Below are 24,418 nucleotides of genomic sequence, written 5' to 3' on the forward strand. Positions count from 1 at the left end.
ATAACTGCAGAATTCATCTGTCAGAGTCCTGGGGAAGGCACAGAATGTAAAACGTGCAAGGCTACAGATTGATCAGTTAGTTCAGAGTTCCACATGAACGTTTGTGAACAGCTGAAGTTTGATAAAGTGTGCCAGCTGTTTTTGGACTTTTCTAAGGAAGACATTGAGATTGGAGCTCTATTAATTTTGGCCTTCAGGCTGGTGATGAGAAGTGACATCCTTATTATCCGAGGGCAGAGGAATGAATTAATTTTAATCCTGAACCATGAGGATATGGAGACCTCTGATTTAAATGAATGCATACCTTCATAGAGGACAGCAGAATATGTTAATCTGAATGAAGGTAACCGAATTTTCAACACATTGCTTATGTGGTTTCAATCATGTTGAAGTGTATTAGCTAGTTTGGGCTATCTGAGATTATTTGGATCTCATTATTGTTTCAGATATTCCACAAAAGAGAAATAGACAATCGAAGAGTTATGCTTCCAACCAGGAAAATTCTGCCCTTACTCCATGTTTTAGAGAAAACACTGAATCAAAACTGACAGCTGGGGAGGATTGCATACCCTCAAAGTATTCTATGATAATAATGCACAGAAATGCCTACAGAATAGAAACTTGGACATCAGTGTGGAGAAATTCAGTCCACTTTATTTATTACTCTGATGAAACTATCCCCTTCAAAGTGACAGATATTGTGCTTAAGCTCTTTTATATTATGTATATTATGTAATACAACTAATAATAATATTCATTGTTATGAGGATCAGACATGGTGGAGAATTAGCAATCTGCATACTATGTTTTCTCTCTGCCTTCTTTGATACGTCTAAGTGCCTGATCTTACTAAGAAGCCACCATTTGATTCTATAGAGTGATCTGTTTGGTGTTAAATTACTCCTGAGTGAACACATTAACTATCTTAAAACCTCTTAAATTAGATTGTTCCAAAGAAACCCTATTGCTGAACTCGTTAACCTATTGAGATCACTAGATTAGTCAGGTTTGTTACCCAAGGATGAACAATCTCTTTTTCTACATATTTACTTTCTCATGCCACACATAGTAGTGCATGTTTCTGATTTCCAATGGCCCTCGGAGTCAAAGGGACAGACAGACCAAATAAATGTCAAGGTAAAGCCATAGTATCTCATGCTGGTAAAACTGCTTAAATGATCACGTATCGGTTGTTAATCCACGAAGGAAATGTAGCATGTTACCCAGTATGATATTTCCCCAAAATCTGCTTATCCTTTTGAGTTATGAAAACGTGCACAAAGAATATAAAAAAGAGTAAGTATCCAACATGGGCCAGCAACGAAATGCCCACAAGCAATGACTATTTACTTTTACTTACATTTTTTAAGTAACCATTACCTTTAATGAGACTTAACATTTTTTCGAATCAAAATCAATGCTGCTTTGGAGGCAGCTGTACAATATATGGACAATTTGAATACCTAGTTCCTGATTAATACAATTGATTCCGTGAAAAGATTTAGCATTTGTTAACCCCAGAATGATTCCGTTTATTCATTATCAAAAGGTTACTCTACACCCAGGAGGATTAGTCTGCTAAATTAGGCACTCTTTAGTTTTTGTGTTGTTGAGGATGGTAAGCAGCTTAATCACTCTGCGCTGCGCGGGAAGTACAGGCGATGCTGAGGCAACCAAAGAATAATCTTTATGTATGAAATGTCTTCTGGCCACATGATCTGTCAATTGGCGGCCTCATTCTGAATGCCACTGAAATGTATCCTGTAACTCTAATCCCCGAAAGTTACCCATTACAAGGGTAACAGTAAAAATTCATATGGCGGTGTTAACTGGGATTACTGGTGGAAGCCATAGTTAGCCCTATGAATGAGGAATTACCTGGGGATTCGGGAAGTCCCAGTACAATTGCCATGGGTTTCCTTATTTATCCACAGATGTTCACATGAAGATTTAGTTGCTTTTAGCAGCCCAGTCGTTTTGAGAGTTCATTTACTTTCAGCCGTTAAAATGTCCATGTAAAATGAATCTGTGATGTTCCTGAAGATGTCATAATGAGGGACTTACTTGTTGAATTCTTCTGTGTATCCCTACGTATAAATTCAGGTATTTGCGTTTTTTAATTGTATGTACCTTTCAAACTGTCCTATGTAACTGTATATAAGACGAGAAACTGAAAAATATAATTGGACGTATACATGATTGGCCCAATTCTCTCTTCTGATACTTTTGCAAAATCAATAACATTTTATTTTTTAAATTGGCATCAGAGACATTCCAGCCACAAATTGATGTTAATAATTGCCTATCAAATTGAACTGTTGGTTTGTCTTCTGAAATGTGTGTTCTGTCATGAGGGGGTGTTTATTATAAAGTATATTAAAACACCACAGGGTGAATGCAATTGATTTTACTCTGGTAATGATAGCGGGGTGTCCATTTATTAAAGCCGCTCCTTAGCTGAATTACTCCTATACACTGTTACAACCTTTAGTTACTTGTATCGATTTTTCACGTGGAAAGGTAAATACAAATTATTCTGAAAGTTAATGTCCTCAGCCAGATTGTTCTTCCTTAGATTCTTTGCCTGACATAGCGATGTGTATTTAAACTAATTGTACCCAGTTCTGAAATGACTTGCAATTTGAAATAGCATCAAAACCTCAAAATAGTGATAGCATAATTTGTAATTAGCTTTTGAAATGCTAAACTGTCCTTGATGTACAGATTGAGTTTTGCATTATTTGTTCTTACGGTTCACAAACGTTTATCATTTTATATGGTACAAATCTGGTGTAGGCTTATTGATATAGTTATGTGCCAAAAGGTATAAATAGAAATAAAGGTGCATGAAAAATACAAAATTAGGTAGATTTGAAAGTTAAATACCTCGGTATATTATGTAAATTGTTTTTGTTAAGTGCTTAGCGACCCTAGACAGGGCTCATGATGCTATAGACATGACAACAGAGGTACATTACTAAAAAATATTTTGAAATATTGCTGTCTAAAACGTTTCACACATATACATTTTATTCCCAATTCTTCATTGCAACAATGCCATTTTTCTGGAAGCTATGAAGCTGGGACATACTTCATATTATTAAAGAAATCTGCTTCAGTCTTACATCTCACTCTTGTAGGGAGAATGCAACCAGTGCCGGACTGTGATTGCAAATCAGCCCTGGCAATTATGGCCAGGCGGCCCCCAGGGAGGGCGAGGGTCGGTCGTACATACTTGCCAGCAGGGCTGGAACACTGCTGCTGCCAGCAGGGCTGGAACACTGCTGCTGCACTTTTGTTACAAGGGGTGGATTTTGCAGCATTGAAGGCCCTCCCCGGTTCAAAACCAGCCCCTACCATTCTGACCCACCGGGTAAATGCCCAGGGCCCGCTACGGCCGATCCGGCCCGCCGTGCAATTGTGCAAGATTTCACTTTCACAGACTTTTTGTTAGGCTTGCAACGTCTCCTTTATATTAATAGTCACTTGGACTTACTTGCTGGGTTTCTGCGGCAACTGATTTATATCCAGGACCATTGAAACCTTTCCCCAATATTAACTCAACACTTAAACTGGAGCAGTTTGGGGTTAGGAATTCAAGCTGGTGAAAACTTTGAAAACTAGCCAAGTTCGAAACCAGTATGTAACCACCCTTATTCATGTTGGGGCTTTAGGGAAATCTCTATCACCAGAGCCTATGTCATTATCAAAGTTGATCTTTTCCATTGGCTTAGCAGATTGTCAAGTCAATTGGAGAGAAAATGTAGGGCAAATCTGACTAATAAAGACGGCTGTAACATGTTTCCCAGAGCCATGCAGAGGGCTTTTGGCATAAAAGCAGGTCATCAAGGGAAGCTAATGTACGTACTATGCTACACGTTGGTCAAGAGGTGGATTAACATATGTGCTTGCCTCTTTCCAGTTCTTTAAAAATGACAAAGTCACTGGGTGTTTGCGCCAATCTGGGTTTAGATTTGTAGAGATCACTGAAGCCTCCATGCTGTAACTCACAGAGGACTCAGTTCGTACCTGACGTCTACTGTTGTATTTAGTCTCTCTTAGTCATCTCTCTGATGCTGCTACTGTAGATCAGGGCACAAGTCCTAAAAAAGAAGTGGGGGGACGCTGTCACCAGAAGTGTCGTCAAGACAGGAAGTGACGTCACGAAAGGTGGCTTGCACCATAGGGTTGGGGAAATAAGGGGCAAGATATGGCTGAAGAGAGAGCAACGGACATGGACAGATTCAAAAGGAGAACATACTCATGAAGCTGTTTAGCTGTGGGATTATCCACAGAGGCAGGGCCGGACTGGGAACCACAACCTACCCTGGCAAAGTGCTCGTCCGCCCCCCCTCCCTTCCCCAATCAGGGGGTTGGAGGTGCCGCCGAGCTCTTTGCTGAGGCCGGTTTTCCGCCGATTTTGGTACAGAGCCGATTTTGCAGCTATGCTGCAAAAACGGCCCTGTAACAAAAACTGCCCCCACCCGTGCGGCGCACCGGGGGATTGCCCGGTGCCCGCTAGGGCCAGTCTGGCCCAGCACGGAGGTAGGGCCTCGGGTTTTCATCCAGATGTTTGTCCCGCAGCCACAATTCTCGACTGTATGAAACTCCTGGCTCAGGCCCTAGCTATGCTGGTTAGCGTGTCCCTGGAGGAAGTGGGCTTGTTCCAATAAACGTGCACGGCCACTTGGTCAACCTGTATCTATTTTCTTAAAGCTCCTCGTCCCAGAGAGGCCAAAGAGTGAAGTGCTGTTTGGCAGGGGGGATGGCGTCCCCCCGGTAAAATAAGGGGGGGACGCCGTCCACACGCGCTGTACCCCGACTCGAGCCCTGCTGTAGATGGAAATTTTTATCAGTTTAACCTGTATTCTTCATTGCTCTGTCGATTTGTACGGGTTAGCAGAACCATACAAACCTAATAAATATATTACATTCAGAATGTAAGTATCGGAATGTGTGTGCACCTACATATGACAAAGGTGCTGGAAAGGTGTGTGCCATCTTGACGAGTGAAGCTTAAACTCCGCATTTTGCTTTAAGCAGGTGTCTCTGACTGGTTTCAAGGCGCATTTTCGAACAGAGGCAGAGTGGAGTTTTGGGGGGTGATTCACGTGTACTTTTTAGCTTGTGGCTCATACTATCGGACAGGATAGGCCTGGCTGACTGGCCTTTCCTGAGGCCCGCCTCACCACTGACCCAAACCTTGTTGTTGAGAACGCTCTCTCTTGTTAGTAACACTTTCCCTCATTCGCCTCCTCCACCTACAACACTCTGCCTGTGACTCATTGAGTTACATTTACATATTTATAGAATCCGATGGCGCTAATCCCCACCGCGGCATGCACGTGGCGAGTTTTAATCTTTTGTTGCTGTCTTCCCGCCTGCGGTAAAACGCAGTAATCCCACAAACCTTGTTTATTATGTCACTCCAAGGTCTAAGTAAATGACGCTCTCGGGTCGAGAGCTCGTTCTTTCTGCCCAGTCTGCATGCAAATCACTCTAATCTCTTTTTAAACTCTACGGTCGCCATTTGCACTCATGGTTTTGTTTCCCCTTAAGGCTTCACGTGGTCAATGCACAGAAACCTGGAACCCGAACCAATACTGTAAAAAATATTTACGAAGATCCCCGCTGTCACCCCCTCAGCAAATTCGGTGCAATTTCTCCAGTAGTGTTAAAATATCTGCGAAACTGCTGGCACTCTTTGCTCCATTATTTAGCGCGCAGTTTATCTTCTGTAACTGCTGCATCTGCTGCAGCCGACAGTTTACATCAGAAGCTGCTCTTATGAGCGACAAGCAGTTAAATGCCGAAAATGTGCTCTGCAGAAGGAGCTATCTCTGCCGGGTTTTTAGCTCAGCACAGCTGTCCCTGTGCCATGGGGACGAGGCTGTGTACTCACGCCGTCTGCATGCATAATTTCTGACTTCCTCTTGCTGAGCCAGGTACTCCGCTTCCTCCTCTGAAGCAAAAAAAACTATTTTCTTCTGGCAGATACCTGGAAATTTAATGACCGCGCGCCAGCTCTTTACTTCTTCAGGAAGGAATGAAAGCAGCTTTGAATCACGAAGGATTTCCTACGGACACCGTCTAATCTTTAATAAATACTCCGTGTGTTTTGAATGCAAGAGCATGCCTGATGCCATAACTCTAATTTCTTCTGGCTTTCCCCTTGCATAACAGTTTTCTAATTTTCTGTTCTATGAAGAGGACTTTAAGAATTGATAAGTAGACTGATTACAACCAATATCATTGTTTAAAACGAAATCACACGTAATATTTTTCATGTCAAGGAACTTATTAATTGTAAAAGGAAGTAGTCGATGAAAAGTGGTGCTCCAGTTAAATTTAGATCTAATGTTTTGATAATTTTCCCACTAGCACCCCGTCGTTCTTGCTACACCTCAGACTACTTCCCTGTTTATTCTCAACGTAATAGAGATGCAATTACTGAGCAGTGGTAAGAATGCCATCGGCCATCAGTGCGTTAATTAATTAATTTCTTGGTTGGACGTTTTGTATGGGTCAACCATTCAGCCTTGCGCCCAGATGCATTCGCAAGAAGAACTGACAAACTCTGGTCTCAAAGGATACCCACAAAGGGCCCTGATTACAAGTTCAGCTCTAAAGCCCTGTGAAAACAGGAAATATGCATGGATTGTGGAATTATGAGTTATGTGCTAACAATCCCACCCTTGCTGGTTCAGCAGATAGATTCTGACAAGTCAAACCTGCTAACATTTAGTGAGAAAAATGCATGAAAAAGGACAAAAGATGTAGAATTCACTGGGATAAACTCTGATATGTTCTGCCTCTTTTTCAAGTGTAAAGCTCGAAATAAGTGGCATTTATTTATTGTGTTTGCTAAATACCCCACCCTATTCCTTACACGTTGGAAGGATTCTTTAAGCAAGAATTATTTTAAGTTTTGCTTCAACAGGGAAGAGTTCGTTTTGGATGTCATAAGTCAAGTTTGTTCAAGAACATTGGCAACAGGATTAGGCAAGATCTAACTCCATGTTCATTTAGCTGACCCTATTACGGGGAGGCGGGTATTAACTAGAACAAAGGTTTTGGTGGGGAGTAGCCAAGGGTCAATTTCTGGAGACATTCATGCCATTTTATTTTCAGTGTCAGCTCGCTTATTAGTGTATGGAAGTAGTTGCAAAAACCTGTATAATAACCATTCCAGCATGAACGGGATGTCTGCTCCACAACTGCAGATCTGCAATAAAACACAAACTTGAAATCTCCGACACCATCACCCTCCACAATATTGACATGCTCTTCCTAGCAGAGACCTGGTTCAACGATACCTCTCACTCCATGTTTGATCTCCTATTACCCACAGGCTATTCTATTTTTAGGAATGACAGAATTGACAAAGTTGGGGGAGGTGTTGAAGTCCTCTTTAGAAACTCCCTTCAACTTAAGGCTTTTCCTATCAGCTCCTTCCACACTTTTGAATGCCTATCTTTTGAGTTTCAATTACACCACCGCTCACCCCTCAGATTCCATGCCATTTACCGCCCGCCTTGTAGTGGCCCTTCGTTTACGGAGGAACTCACTGACTTCATCAGCGACCAATACTCGGAAAGTGACAATCAGACCTTCGTGGGTGACTACAATCTCCACTGGGGCTTACCGCATGACTCTTCTGCGAAATTTGCTGGCCACCCTCTTCTCTGCAAACTATCTTACCCATCACTGCACAGAATCAACACACTCTAAGGGCTCAATCCCGGACCTTGTTATTTCTAAAGCAGGCATGCTTTCTATCGCTACCCCTATTCCTGTAGACTGGTCTGACCACCTCCTCATCCCATTCTCTCTTCACCTATCACACACTATAACTCTTGGCCAACCTAAGAGGGCTACCTCCTGGTTCCATGACACAAAAAATATTGATGTTGGTTCCCTCTGTGAATCAGCTTTGCTATCACTTCCAAGGCTAGACCCGAACCTCGATGTTGACGATCTCACCTTCCAATGCCCCACAATCCTTGCAGTCGAAATCAATAACGTCACTCCTCTCCAAAGCAAAAAGAAAAGGCCCACTTCCTCTGCACCTTGGTTCAACAAATCCATCTATGACGATAGGAAGCACCTAAGATTCCTGGAGAAACAATGGAGGCAAGCGCCCTCCACCGATAATTTGGCCACGCTTCGTTCAGCAAGATCCAAGTACCACTAGCACATCTTGCTTGGGAAAGCATCGCACTTAAGAACCCTCCATGACTCAGCCAAAAATAGACCCAAAAAACTATTTAATCTCATCAAGAATACTAACTGCTCTCCCCAAACCTCAAAGTTGGAGGATTCTGCAAAGAAATCAGCGGATTTCACTATATTCTTTGACAAAAAAGTGAAATCACTTGTGGATCAGGTAGTTCATCCTACCCCTCCAGGGGAATGCAAATCCTTAGCCATTTGGCAGAACTTTGATCCCATCTCTGAAGATGTCCTCCTCAATTGCATCATCGAAACAAAGCCCTCCTACCATTCTCCTGACCCTATCCCTAGTGCCATTGCCACGGACCTCTATACCCATTCTCTTTCCTATTGCACCACTCTGGTCAACCTCTCCCTCTGTCAAGGCTCCCTTCCTGTCTCTTTCAAAACTGGGCAGGTCACCCCCTGCTTAAAAAACCCACTGCTGATGCGAATGACATCAACAACTTCCGCCCCATCACTAACCTACCCTTTCTTGCGAAGATCACAGAAAGATGTGTAGCGAAACAACTCTCTTGTCATATCAAGGACAATGATCTTCTTGACAATTTTCAGTCCGGCTTCATCCAAAACTGCAGCACTGAAACAGCCGTGCTGCAAGTGATTGATTATGCGCTGCGGATACTCGATTCAGGGGGGTCTTGTCTTCTAATTCTCCTTGACCTTTCTGCAGCCTTTGACACTGTAAATCATAGCACTCTCCTCAACACTCTTCAACAGAGAATGGGCATGGAGGGCACTGTGCTTAAATTGTTTTCTTCCTTCCTCTCTGATAGATCCCAAATGATCAAAATAGCGAGCAGTCTTTCATCTCCTTTGGTGGTAGGTCAAGGTGTTCCTCAAGGCTCCATACTTGCACCCACACAGTTCAATCTCTATCACTGGAAAATCTCCTATGTAAATCCAGGATCCACTATCATCTCTATGCAGACAACACTCAAATCTACCTCAAGGTTGCCTCCACTCACGATCTCTCCATCCTAAGCTCTACTCTTGACTCCATTCAAAACTGGATGTCAACTCATCAACTGATTCTGAATCCTTCCAAAGCTGAATTCCTCCTCCTCTCCTCCTCTCCTCCTCACTTTCTCCTCCCCCAGTTCAATCATGGATGGATCAGATGAATCTACTTAACTAAAAACCCATCATTGTTGACGACGCAAAATCCCTCGGTGTAATACTCAATCTAATCTCCCACATCAATTCCATTGCAAAGTCTGCTCGATACCAACTGCGCCTTCTTTAGGGAATTCGTCGCTTCTTCCCGGATCAAGACCTCAAAACCCTGGTCCAATCGCTGGTCCTCTCCAGACTGGACTACTGCAATTCTCTTCTTACTGGCCTCCACAAATCCCACCTGTCCCCCCTCAAATCTGTTCTCCATTTAGCAGGTCGTTTCATTTATGGGGCCAAAAGAAGCGATCACATCACACCCATGTTATCCACCCTCCGCTGGTTTCCGATCGAGGCAAGATCTATGTACAAGACTGCCTGTATCACCCACAAAGCCTTGCACTTCTCCTCTCCTTGCTACCTGGCAAATAAACTGAATCTCTCTGGAGGCTCTAGACCATCACATAATGCGGAAAATTTACTGCTTGAACCTCCCACTTTCAAGAAGGAAAGATCGTTGGCCCAATCCTTTTCAGGTAACGCGGTGACAATCTGGAACTCACTTCTGCCTCAGCTCAGGACCACCACCTCCACCCAGGCCTTCAAAACTGACCTCAAAGTTCTCCTCCTTCAAAGACACTTCCAAAGTTAATTCACGCCCTCTGTATTATCTGAAGGAAGACCTTCCATTATAGAAAATTCTATTCTCCGTGACTATGGAAGGGGCTTCCCAGTGTGTTCCTATGGTTTGAGTGTCCGCCATTTATTGCAGTATTATCCTTCTACCTGTGGTTGGCACTCTTTTGTAACATGCACACGTCACTTTTCTCTTGTAAAACACTGTTTGATACCTCTTACACTTTTTGTTTGCTTGAGATACTTGCACAAGTGCCACCATTGCCTACGTAATGTTTGTTCTTGTGTTTGAGTGTCTGCCATTTTGTGCAGTACTATACCTCTACTTGTACTTTGTACGCTTTTGTAACCTGCACACATGTCACTTTTTCCTCCTGTAATGTACCGTTTGCTACCTCATGTATTTTGTTTGCTCACAATTGTCACTTTTGCCTCATGTAACTTAGCGTTTGCTTTTGTAATTTGTTCACTTGTAATCTTATCCTCATGTATCATTACTGTTCCCATTGTGAAGCACTCAGACACCATTGGGTAAAGTCAGCGCTATATAAAAACGCTTAAAATAAATAAATAAAAGTTCATCAGTCTAAATAATGACTGCCTTGCACATCACACTGCAGTGAACGGAGTGTCCTCCTTGCATGAGCAAGGTGTGTTTAAATTGAGCTGTCAGATTAACTTTCTGGGAAGGGTGGGGTATGCACCAGCCCGCACCCACGAAAATACCTCTCTCTCCCTCCTCTGCTTGTTTGTTGAGAGTGCTCAAGGCGCCAAAAAAGCACTGGCGGCAAGCCCGTCTACGCCTGTCCACGACCCAACCGTGGCCCTCGATCTCCAACCATCCACCGCTACGACTCGGCTACCCTCCTTGCACTCAACCCCGGGAGAAACAACAACTGCCAGCTGTCCGTGCCGAACACCACCCATGGATAGTTCTCCTGCCACCACTGCCGCCAGTCCTTCAACACCATCAGCACCCCCACAGCCCCCACCCGCGCACCGAACACCAACACCTCCAAAGCCCTAAGGTGCATCCTCCTCAACGTACACTCCCTGCACAAACACGCCGTTGAGATCTTGGACCTCCTCGACACCCTCCGTCCAGACATTGCCTTCTTTATAAGAACCTGGACAAACGCCTCATCCGCCCCCGACATGGCCACTGCCATCCCCGACAGATACAAGATCCAGAGGAAATACCGCCCCCTCCGCCCGGTTGGAGGAGTCGCCATCGCACACAAGAGCTCCCTCCGACTCTCCATCTCCACCACCAACTCCATCTCCACCACCGAACACCTTAAATTTCAGATCCAGACCAGCCCTAGAACCACTCTGCGCGGCACCCTTACTTACAGACCCCCCGGACCTCGTGCCCTGTTCGTCACAGCCATTGCCGACCTCATTGCACCTCACGCCATCGCCTCCATGAACTACATACTCATCGGAGACCTGAACTTTCACCTCGACAAACTCAGCGACCCCAACTCCACCACCCTCCTGGACTACCTAACCCACGTTGGCCTGAAGCAGCTCATTACCACACCCACCCACAAGGCAGGACACACCGTCAACCCCATCTTCGCAGACGGTAACAGCATCCACTTCAGCCACACCACGCAACCCCTCTGGACGGATCACCACTGCGTAAACTTCAACAAACCCACCACCCCCAAACCGGCACCGCAACCCACATGAAGGAACTTGAGCAAAATCACTGAGGAGAAGCTCAACTCCCCCTCAACCACGTTTCCCCAAAATCTCAACCGACCCCAATAGCGCAGCCAAAGAACTCCACAGATAGATCTCCAATTACGCAGACAAGCTCACACCCCTTTGCAACTCCAACAGACAGCACCCCAGGAAAGCCACCTGGTTCACCGCTGACCTCCAAGAATCCAGACGCACCTGCAGATGTCTCAAGAAGAACTAGAGAAACAGCAAAACACAAGAAGACTGCACCACCTACAAGAACGCCATGACGGAATACCACCAACGCATCAGATTCACCAAAACAACCTTCATCCAAAACAAGATCCTCGCCAACTCCAGCAACTCCAAAGATCTCTTCAACATCATCCAGGAATTCACCAAGCCCCCAGCGAAACTATGGACATCACCCCCTCCCGGGACCTCTGCGACAAGCTCGGATCCTACTTCCACCTGAAAATCAAGGACCTCTATGACCACTTCAATGACCAGACACCCAACGCTGAAGCCATCACCCTCCCCATCAACGCCACCCAGCCTACCATCTCCTCCTGGACTCCAGTCACCACGAAGACACCACTTCGACCATGAAGGGCATCCATCCTGGAGCCGCCACGTACCCCTGCCCACCTCACATCTACCACAGAGCCGCCATCATCCCAGAACTACAAAGCACCATCAACACCACCTTCAAAACGAGCACCTTCCCCAATGACTGGAAATGCGCAGAAGTCAGACCCCTGCTAAAGAAGCCCACAGCAGACTCCACGGACCTCAAGAACTACCGACCCATCATCTTCCTCCTCCCTTTCAAGGCCTAAGTCACTTAGAAGATCATCAATGTCCAAAATTGATCGAAGAAAACTCCATCCTCGAACCCTCCCAATCCGGCTTCTGCAGCAAACACAGCACGGAGACTGCCCTACTCGCCGCCACAGACGACATCTGCACCCTCCTCGACCAAGGACACACCGCAGCCCTGATCCTGCTCAACCTCTCTGCAGCTTTCGACACCGTCTCCCACCATACACTCACCGCCAGACTCCACAACGCCGGCATACAGGGAACCGCCCTCGACTGAATCCACTCCTTCCTAACCGGTAGAACCCAAAGAATCAGATTGCCACCCTTCCTCTCCAGACCCAGGGAAATGAACCGCGGAGTACCCCAAGGATCGTCACTCAGTCCCACACTCTTCAACATCTACATGGCCCCCCTCGCCGCCATCGTCAGACACCATGGACTCAGCATAGTATTCTACGCAGACGATAGCCAGCTCATCCTCTCCCTCACCAAGGACTCCATCACCATCAAACTACGCTTCCAAGAAGGAATGAAGGATGTTGCATCCTGGATGAGCAGCAGCTGCTTGAAGCTCAACTCAAAGAAGACGGAGGTCCTCGTCCTCGACCCTCCCCCTCAGCATGGGACAACACCTGGTGGTCCATGGCAGCCCGCCACCCCCACGGACCACACCCGAAACCTCGGCATCATACTCCACTCCTCCCTCACCATGACGCGACAGGTCAACGGCGTCGCCCCTAGCTGTTTCAACATGCTCCGCATCCTCCGAAAGACCTTCAAATGAATCCCCCCAGAATTAAGGGATACAGTCACCCATGCACTCATAACCAGCAGACTGGACTACGGAAACACCCTCTAAGCTGGAATCAAAAAGTCGCTGCTCCACAAACTCCAAACCATACAAAACACCGCATCCAGACTCGTCCTCGGCATCCCCCGACATGAACACACCACCCAGCACCTGCGCAACCTCCACTGGCTCCCCATCGAGAAGAGAGTCACTTTCAAGATACTCACCCATGCCTACAAATGCCTCCACAACACCCAGAGCCCAATACCTCAACGAGAGAATCTCCCGATTTGATGGACAGTACTACTATGTCAGAGGCCCTAAACCCCTATGCCCCAGGGCTGAACTGAGCGTATTGCCCCCACTCATCCAGGACTCTCTACAAGCTCTTTGCAACCAAGTCAAATTTGGCTATCCTGAAAACTCCAAGATCTTTTACTTCTATCCTTCCTAAAAAATCATTAATCTCTTTCTGACTTCTGCTATGGTGCCTTTTCGCCCGGAAGCATGCCAAAGTTATCCCTCTGCCCCAAAAAAGTTTTTAGACCCGACCACACCAGAAAACTATCACCCTCATCTCTTTCCTACCTTTTTAACTCTAATCATTTCAGAGAAACTTCACAGTGCCTAGGATGAGGGCAGTTCATCGGCTCTAATTCTGCTGGATCTAAGCGCTGCTTTGACATAGTGTCACTTAATGTGTTACTTAAGAGATAATATGATATAGGGATACGAAGATCAGCCCTGACCTGGTTTAGCTCTTTCTTGAGCGAGCGCTCATTCCAGATAATATCTCCCCAATTTGTGTCTCACTAACAACCCCTGCAATATAGAGTACCCCAGGGCTCCACATTGAGCGACCCTTATTTAATATTTACATCCAACCTCTAGCGCAGGTTGTAAACATTTTTGGCCTCAATACCCAGCTTATACTTTCACTTTCAGCAAAAGCAACTCAACGCAAATTTCATAAAGGGATGCTTGCTCTTGCTAAGTGGATGAATAACAGTTGTTTAAAACTAAACGCTAACAAAACTGAAGTCCTTCTGTTAGGTAATGCACCCACACCTGGGTAGAATACTGGTTGCCAGTCAGCCTCGAACCGCCCCCACAAGACCAACCTGGTCATTAAGAACATAGAAGTATGGATGGATGATACTCATGCCTTTAAGGCCCAAGCCAAATCTTAGGCAGATACCTCATTTGGCTTTTTAAGAAGCCTCAAACCTGTCATTGGCTTTTTCGAACCCCGAATTAGCCAGACTATTATTCAATCCCTAATCTTGTCTCACCTAGACTATTGCAGTGTCCTGTACCTAGGAGCCAACAAATCAGTCACAAAAAGATTTCAGACCTCCCAAAATGCTGCAGGGATGCAGCTTTTTCTCTCTTCCAAATTCTGTTCCACTGATGTGCCCCTCCAGAACCTTCACTGGCTACTTGTGGACAACCATATAAACTTTAAAGCCTTGTGCGTTGCCCAGAAGGTCCTCCACTCCCAGGGTGCTCCCATTCTTGCTGATCTTATGTCACCATACTTGCCATCTAGGTCCCTCTGGTCGACTTACTTCAACTTAGCCATTGTTCCTCGGGTCAAGAGGGTAAGAGCAGGTGGATGCTCCTTCCGAGCCATAGCCCCTGTCCCAAGGAACAAACTGCCCCTCTTCCTCGAGAAAAGTCATAACCATATCAACTTCAGGAAATGTCTCTTTTCTAATTAGCTCTTCCATCTCTGTGTTGCTTTCCGTCGGTGAGTGTATTGTTCCAGTACCATGTGCTCTTGGTCAAGCGCTGGAAAGTCGCATTGCTGGGGCAGCTATGCTCTTTACAAGTCCTTTTAACAAAACATAATAACATAAAATAATTAGAGAGCAACCTAGCTAACTGTTGTTCAGAGGAAGGTGGCTACTCTTCCCTCCAAACTGCAAATACGGGCTATTGCCATAGCTACAAATGTTAAAAATAGTTTCCCCTTATGCTTATTAAATTGTCAATCTATTCCAAGCAGCATGAGCTGAGGGGTGATCATAAGCTGAATATTCAGAGTACCTTCTGGAAAACTGCTGATCCCTTCCTTAAAAGCTCCTAACTTTGCATAGTTACAAAACACGTGCACAATATCTGCTTCAATTCCTCCACACCTCAGACAGTTGGAGTTAGGTGATTTCCTTCACCTATTCAATTAGCAGTATAATATAAAATATATATAGTTTTATAATCCTTTCTCTTCAATCCTGCTGATAATAAAATCTCCTGCCCTATCACCAGCAATTTTGAAACTCTGCATTGCTAGGACTAACCAGTAGCGTCCTAGACCAATTCTTTTCCTCTAATTCCAAGTCATCCACAACGTAATCGGATAAAGTTGTATGAATGATACAAACCTTCCCTCTCCCAGAGTCAATATTTCAAGAATCGAAAACTGCTCTAATGAGCATTGATGATTATCCACTTTTGAGAAAAAAACTAATTTGCAAATTACTTAAAAAAGCTTTTTTCGGTCAGGCCAAATTTCTTCTGCAAATCCCAGCTCAAATAAATCACATACTTTTAAGATTCCTGCTTGTTCCCATGTTAAACAATAATTATTATATCCCCAGGGAGCACTATACATTTTAAAGACCTCCTTGCCTTTTTGTATTCCCAAATGAAATTGCTACTACAGCATCCAGCCTTTTCATGAGGAATTGCCCTAAATAAATACAGCACCTTAGACAGAATCATCATCTTAATTACCTTGCAGCGGCCGACTAATGTAAGATGCAAATTATTAATCCATACCAAATCTTTCTTGATTTTCGACAATAATGGATTCATGTTTAATGACAGTTGATCTCCAAAGCTGGCCGTAACTGTAACTCCCAAATATGTCGCACTGTGCACTTTTCGAGCATCCATCAGGCATACCGCATCACTGCATACTATTTGAGCCCTGCTCTTATTCAGCAAATAGCCCGACATATTTCCAAAAATCTTGGCCTCTCTTTCTACTTCTTCAATAGGGCATCCAGGGTCCAATGTCACAGGAGCAACATCATCGGCATTTGCCAATACCTTGGTACTATAATCATGTATAACCAGAAGGTTTATTACATTATTCCACTCAAAGCAAAATAGAAAGTGTTAATGTAGAGCATGAACGATAGGGAAGAGCAGGGACATCACTGTCTTGTCCCCCTAGTTGTCACACTTACTTAAGAGTCCCACCTCATCATTTGCAGTTCGGCAGTGGGCTTCTGATATAGCATTCGAATAGCTGTACAAAGCAAAAAGTCAAGCCCCCATCTCTTTAGGATCTCCCAGAAATGACTCCAGGAGACATGAGCAGGTTCAGAGCCATGAGTGTCTCTGAAACCTCTGCTATATCAAATAATATGGTCACCTGGCTTTTATGATCCGTTGTGCCACGTCCCGGCATAAAAGCAGGCTGCCATGGCGAGACCAATTTGACCATAACCCTACCAAGATCTTTAGCCAGAAATGTAATGGATATCCTTCCATCACTAGTAATCCATGAGATCGGCCTATTTGACCCAGGATCCAGTGGTGCTTCCCTTTCTTTAGAAATCCCATGTTGTTGGTGACTGCCCATAAGACTGGAGCAGAACCTCGCTGAGCTGCAACAAATGTATCAAGCAGATCCTTTGCCGATATCGGATAAAACACTCAATAAAATTGCAATGGTCGCGCTGTCTTCCTGGAAGCCAGAGATTCAGGAGCCAATTTCACCTCCCCATCATTTGCAGTCCAGCTGTGGACTTCTGATATAGCATTCAAATAGCTGTACAAAACCAAAAACCCCAGTCCCCTCCACTCGAGGACCTCCAAGAGATAACTCCAGGAGACCCAAGCAGGATCAGAGCCATGGGTGTCTCTGAAACCTCTGGTATATCAAATAACATGATCACCTGGCTTATATGATCCTTGTGCCACGTCCCGTGATGAAACCATGCTGCCAGGACGAGATCACTTTGGCAACAACTGTACCCAGACGGGTAGCCAGTATTTTATAGGATATCTTCCCAGCACTATTAATCAATGAAATCGGCCTATTTGACCTGGGATCCCGCGGGGCTTCCCTTTCTTTAGCAATACCATGATGTTGGTGGCTGCCCATAAGGTTGGAGCAGAAGAACCTCCAAGAGCTTTGTGAAATGTATCAAGCAGATCGTTTGCCAATACCAGATAAAATACTCTATAAAATTCCACGGGGATCTTAACTGGTCACGCTATCTTCTCGGAAGCCAGAGAATCAAGAGCCAATTTCACCTCATCTAATGTTATAGGGGCTTTTAAAGCTGTCCACTCGCTAGCTTCTAACACCCCATCATTGTCTGCATCAAGATATTGCCAAATCTTACTCAAAGTTTGGATCTGATCTTTCTGGTAAAGCTTTTGACAATAGTCCTGAAAGATGCTGACAACTGCCTCCAGTGGAAAATGCAGTTTCCCATTCCAGCCCTGCCCCTGATAGCACTGATGCCATTGTGGACCTCCCTCTGTCGTATACGGAGTGTCAAAATATCAACTGCTTTTTTTGCATGACTGCTATTAGTGCTAGCTTTCACCACAGCAATACTGTCAGTCAGCTCAAAATCATCCTCCACCTCCTTTGCTATTGACTTAACACGAGGAGCTTCCAATGTAGCCAATTCTTTATATGCCTCCTTTATCTGATTTACCTGAGATTTTTGTTTATGAAGACCAACGCTGAGTGTTTCCCGCAATACCTGCTTTTAATGCATCCTATACTTTGCGTACTGCTGCAGTTCTCCTGTTTTGGGTCAAGTATCCTCTCAGCCACTTATTCATATGTTCTATACACTCAGTAGCACCCCTTGTCGAATGTCCATGTTTAATGTGTTCCACATGCTACCCTAGCCCCGAGTTCTAAAATCAGTGGATTAGGATCTGAAAATACTCTGGGTACTTTTCCTATCTGCCCCCCACCCCGCCTACACAAAGCCTGCTGAAATCAAGAAGTAATCCAGTTGTACATACTTCATATGGGGGAATAAAAAAAATGTCTATTCAGGATCTTGAGACTAAACCTTGCACAGACATCTGTTAAGACGTGATTATGCAGAAGTTGTTGAACTTATCTACATATTGCTGGCTTTCGGCCCATATACCTCGCTACCTGTGATGCTGTCTGTACAGTATCTATTTGCAAATTAAGATCCCCACAAAAAATGAGGACTGGCCATGTACCAAGCTCAATATCCAAATATTCAACAACTTGTGCTTCATACAGATTTGTGCCATATATAGAGCAAACAGTATAGCAAATTCAATGTACCTGACATTCTACCAAAGCTAACCACTCAATCTGAAGTGCTCCGCTTAAACACACACAAGCCCTTTCTAGCTAATATTGCCAATAACCCTACAGCAGTTCCTTGTGTGGTACAACTCAGAAGAGAATACCTTAGGGTCTCCAACAACGCCCTGTTGCCCACTGCAAAATGTATTTCCTACAAGCAGATGATAGCTATCACCAGGGTTATCATTCCTTCAGCCACCCTACTCCATTTAAGCCTGTCATTTAATCCATGGATATTACCAGTGCATAACCGTAGGGTTTTAACATTTTCAAATCAAAATATTTAGCTTTACAATTTGAAAGGCCAATCTGTGATTCCTGTTGATCACTTATTCTCACTCACATTAAACAGATCTCTGGGTACATGAAGGTGCTGAGACCAGTCGTGGAGTGCAAGGAACCCGTCTCATTGTGTACTTAGATGACATAATTCAGTTGGCAAAAGATCCACAAGTACTACGGGATCAGTTACAGCAAGCAGCCAATCTTTTGGAAAGTCTGGGTTTTGTGATAAACACCAAAAAAATCACTGATGGTTCCAGCACAGAACATCACCTTCTTGGGTTTCATGATAGATTCTACTGAGGCAACTCTCAAGCCTTCAGTCGTGGAAGATGTCGAAGATCAGCCACAAGTTGCGTTGGACTTTGACCAAGGAGAGGGTCCCGCTTGGACAGATTGCCCCCGTAGTGGGGCTTCTGTCGTCCTTCATCCAGGCTATATTTCCGGGCCCGTTGCACTACCGAGCCTTGCAACGTCTAAGGGGCTTCCTTATTCCCATCCAGTTTCCCTGTCAGAGGAGGCAAGGGAGGAGATTTGTTGGTGGCTTTCCCACATGGAAGCGTGCAATGGGAGAGTAATTTTCCGCTCGACCCCAAACCTGGTTATCAAGTCAGATGCCAGCAGGTCAGGTTGGGGCACCAGGTGTGGAGAGTTATAAATATAAATATATTGTAGGCAGGATGTGGCATTCAATTTTGAAGACATTCATAGCACTAATCTTTCAGTCATCAGACATTAAAATCACAATAAATTGTGAGTGAATTCGTATTTGTTTTAATATAAAGTATTTTAATAGAAATGGTAATTACATATACAATAATCGATCAGATTGGTCCTGCACAAAGGTAAAAATGGTTTTGACTTTCACTTTATTCCAGAGCTATTTGTGCTTAATTGGAGAAGATGTTTATCACAACGAGGCCGTGACCACTCCTCCCTTAATGGCTACAGTGGCGTGTCTTCTAAGGGAAGCAATTTCCATAAACTCACTCCGGACAGAAAAAAATTGTTGAAGGAAGATGCTGGCAGACTGGCCAGTTCAAACTTTTGTCCAGCTGGGGAGGTCACTCCATATTATAATTGGCTTTGAGCAGTACTGAGTCCTTTATTTAAACTTTTGTCTCAGGACACATTGATAAAACGAGGCCCTGAAACAATACTGATTATAGCTTCAACTAGCAAATGCACACTACGGGACACAGTGGGTAGGCAACAGTGTTGATGAATAAAAGTGTAAATAAATGATGGGACTGGGAAGTCATGAACCTGTATGTGAATGATATTGAGAGTGTGAATTAGTGGATGGTCTGAATGTAAAGTACTGTGTCAGGGGGGTATTGCAAGTCCCTGCGGTACAGGGGTTGTCCAACCTCTCAGGGGCCCCCCAACCTCTCAGGGACCCTCAGCCTCTCAGCGACCCCCAGCCATCCCAAGGCCAATGAATATCTGCGAAATATGGGAGAATAAGGAACCCCTCTTCATATTCTGAAGGGGGTCTAAACCTTGTGCGTTACACTACTGTACTGACTGGTTTGTGAAACAGAGCATGTTTGTGGTTGAGTTATGAAACATGTTTAGTCAGGGTTCTGAGTTATGTTTGGAGTTGAGTAAGTGAAGACAGTTGTGTGAGAGTCAGTGCTACCAAAGGAAACCGAGGGAGATGAGACTGTTGATGGAGCTGTGATTGTCTGGATGCAAAATGAAAATGAAACTATTGACAGAGAAGAATGTTTTATAAATATACTTTTCAGTAAGGATATGGATGATACATTAGAACAGATGAGTGTGTTTATATATTTAAACGATATTGACAATCTACAAATTAAAACAGGGAATGTTTCTAGGCCTAATGTACAGTGGCGGGTGTTCCAATTTTGAGGTAGGGGGGACGGGAGGCAAGGGTGAGGGGAACATAATAATTTTTAAAAAACATACTTGCTCCTGCGGCTGCCGCCTAGGTGCTCCTCTTCCAATGCTGGTCATGCTGCACAGGCTCCGAGGGAGCACTCCAGCATGAGAGCAGCGCTGTGATTGGCCTGAGCGAGCTGACTTGATGCTTGCTCAGACCCGGGAAACCTGGAGCTTTTTTCCAACCGGGCTGGACAGCACAGCTCAGTTGGAGAAATATGAGTGTGCATGTCTGTTGGGCCGGCCTGAGATGGCCGGCTAAACAGACATGCGCACTTATAGGTGTCCAAACACTCCTCCTTGACTGTGACACTGAGCAGGATGGCCCCACCAGCCACGCAGCTGGGAGTAATGAAAAATAAAATGATAATAAAGTGGTTTTATTATCATTTTATTGTTCAGTGGGACAATGCTCCTCTGCCATAACAGAGGTATCGTTCCTGCTAATGTATGCTGGAAAGAGGTTGGGGTACTACTACGAATCTGTCTTTACAAGTAACCTGAGTGGCCTAGCAAACCCCAAGGAAGTTCTGAGTATTGTCTCAGAAAAACTACAATTCATGCTGGCACAGGAAGTGCAGTTTAGTTTTGGAAAATTGTACACAAAGAGAGATACTCACCCTGGTCATAGAGATTAATTGGATTCTGTTGAGTGCGATCTTCAGTATTTCCAGGGTCACTGAAATTAAATAACAAGGGAGTACCAAATTATGCGTCAAGCTTAAATAAATTATGCAGCAAGAAAAGGAAAAATATGTGACATAATGCTGCATATTCTTTAATAGTATTACTTCATTATTTTGTTATTATACAGGTACTGTGCAGGCTAAGGTTTTACCCTAGTCATACCCGTTCAACGCTCAGATACAGCAACATTCAATTGAAAGGTGACCAGTTAACCTTGTGACAGACCTTCCAATTGCGACAATACACTTGGCTGCATTTTTTGTAATTTGTGACTTCTTTGAGCTTGAAACAAATATTGGTTTGTTAAAATCTGCAAATTATGCATTAGATGATGGATTATGTGGCAAATACAACAAATCCATAATTGTATACAGAAAACGCCACTGCTGCACAATCACATAATTGCAGTAGACCTGAGTATAGCTTTAGCTATCATAAGGAAAAAAAAATCATACTGTGACCCTTTAGAGTATTTATTCCTCTACTTCGAGTACTTCAGCTTAAAGTTCGAAGTTATTCAGTGTTTGAAAGACAGGAGACACTAATTTCATCATAGACATGTTAATGAAAAGTCTGTGTGATATGTCCAGGTGCTAATACACCAAGACAGGTACATTTTAAGGATTTTGTAAGGATTTGTAGCCCTTACACCAAACGAATTTTGGAGGGCCCTGTTCGGAATGGCTTTGAATTTATGATCTAATTTCAACTCTTTTATTACCTTTTTGACTCTTTCAAATTCTATACGTGTTTACATCTAATAGTCATGGATAGTGACTGTATGTTTTTAATATTGTAACACAGCAGCAGCTCACTAATATTACTGCAAATAATCTGTACCGCCATCCCATTTCTCATATGTGATATCCTGTTTGACTAAAATAAACTTTTTTATGGTTGTTGAATTAAACATAAACATAGCATTTCTTAGCAAAATGTTTGTAATAGACTCTTACACACCACCCACATTAAAGATAAATTAAAGGAAATCAGTAGATAAAACAATCTGTTTAAAATGTATTCAAGGGCACAAGGGCAAAACTCTGCAGAACAAAGCTGGCTCTATTAGGGTGCCCCTGAAATGCTGGGGCCTTGGCCCTAAGCCCACTTTGTCCAGGCCTTAAAATGTATTTGCACCAAGAGTGCCAGAAAACCAGACTAGTTTCTGCTATGATAGTGATTTACAAGAAACTGCATGAACCGCATCTTTTACTCAACTGTATATGAAACCATTAGGTAACGAGACACCTGGCCATTGGCCGAGGGAATTGACATTGATGGGATTTTGTTTTCTAAGTTCGAATATAGAATATTCACGCGACAAAATAATGCAATCTTTGGTGAAGGCAGTGATTGCAATCCTTGTATACACTATGCAAAAACCTTTTATAACAAGAAGTTGGATGGCCGTAACACACAGATCTTTCTGCGTGTGTAGCAGTGCAATTGTTTTACCCGGAGTCTATGTTGTATTTGCGCTTGACGAGGGCACCTTGCTTTTAAGCTGCACACCCCTCACCTGCTTTTTCCACCCCTGCTCCTCTGATCAGAAGAGCCCTTTAATGCTGGCAGTGGAACTCTTGAACTCCGCCTGGCAGATGGCGCACGAATCCCTTCTCTGATCCTGTCTCCTGGCTGCATATTTACATATTCATATTCAAGGGTTCGCGGAGGCGTCTGAGCAGACGCTTGACACCACTGTAGCTCTGATTTTTTCAAGTCATGCTGCGCCTTATTGTTTTTCCTCATGATCTTTTCTTTGTTTGTTTGGTTGCAGATATCAGACGAGCACCTTTGGAAAGGTCACGTTCTCGCCACAACGCAAGCATGGTTTCTGTGTGATTGCTTCACTGCTGAGGATTCTAGCAACACAAATCAAAGGCATATGGAGGAAAGAAACCAGGGGAGGACTTCAAGCAAAGGCCACCATGACAACAAGCGGAAACACAATTAAATGCATGAAGGGTTACATACGAAAAATAAAGCAAAAATATACATATTTTGAAGTCGGAAAACAGTGTTAACGTTGAAAAGGATTCATATCTTGTGTTACAGAATCCAGTGTTACCTTGTGATGAACTCAGCTTTCCCCACTGAAGGAGGCTATGACTATTTGCAAGCATTGTTTTTATAAATATATGTACAAGAAAATAATATTTTCTAATTAAAAAAAAAATGGAATAGTAATGGTAGCGCAGATTAAATGTCACTTGGCAAATTTGTATTACAATATGGTTTGAATGTGTACATAGCAGAAAAAAATCGAATGATTTTATATATACAATTTATCATATGAGTACTTAATTTCAGGAAATAGCGTGTCTCTCATCGGCATGTAACTCGTACATTGTAGAACCAAGGTCATGCTATTTGGTGTCTTATAATGTAACGTTAACTGATTCATTATTTGAAGAGGCAGACAAGCTTTTCAGTATAGAACTATAGAAATGTTATAGAACACATCAGCTTTGCTTTACTGCTGAAGAAAGAAGCATGACATAGCTGTGTAGTTATGAAGAAATATATCAGGTGAAGGTCTTTTTTGTTATAACCATATCAAAAGGGGTATTTCTAACTATGCACCTATATTATCTTACCCTGATGCACATATTTAGATGGAGAATAATAGTACTATTTTAAAGTTTACAGTAAGGAACATTCTGAAGAATGTTTGCAAATGTGTTAAGTTTGTGACAAAAGCAACATTTTCAGAAATGTATACATTTTAATTCTTCCTCTATTTCAGAGTTTATCTAAATTTTCTCCTGTTTGCTTAAATCTGTTTCCTTCCTCCATTCTCCCTGCCCATGTTTCCTCTTGCACCCTATCTATCTTTGACTATGGCTGCTCATTTTATAGCATTGGGAATTTAGTATAAAATTCATAAGTAAATACAATTCATTAAGTCCAGATAAAACTAACTGAGCATCTGCAAC

At 43.6% G+C, this 24,418-nt stretch overlaps 1 protein-coding gene across 2 annotated transcripts in view; it reads left to right on the forward strand.

Annotated features, from left to right (window-relative positions):
• DIAPH2 (diaphanous related formin 2) overlaps positions 1-23,515 on the forward strand; it is a 4,230,744-nt gene extending 4,207,229 nt beyond the window's left edge. For both annotated transcript variants that reach the window (XM_078688424.1, XM_078688425.1), the window contains one exon: positions 23,260-23,515. In XM_078688424.1, coding sequence (XP_078544550.1) covers positions 23,260-23,324 — 65 coding nt within the window. In that variant the 3' untranslated portion in view covers positions 23,325-23,515. The remainder of the gene's footprint in view (positions 1-23,259) is intronic.
• Positions 23,516-24,418: the final 903 nt, after the last annotated feature.

The sequence above is a fragment of the Lissotriton helveticus genome, chromosome 4_1 (assembly GCF_964261635.1).
Source record: "Lissotriton helveticus chromosome 4_1, aLisHel1.1, whole genome shotgun sequence".
Lineage (NCBI taxonomy): Eukaryota > Metazoa > Chordata > Amphibia > Caudata > Salamandridae > Lissotriton > Lissotriton helveticus.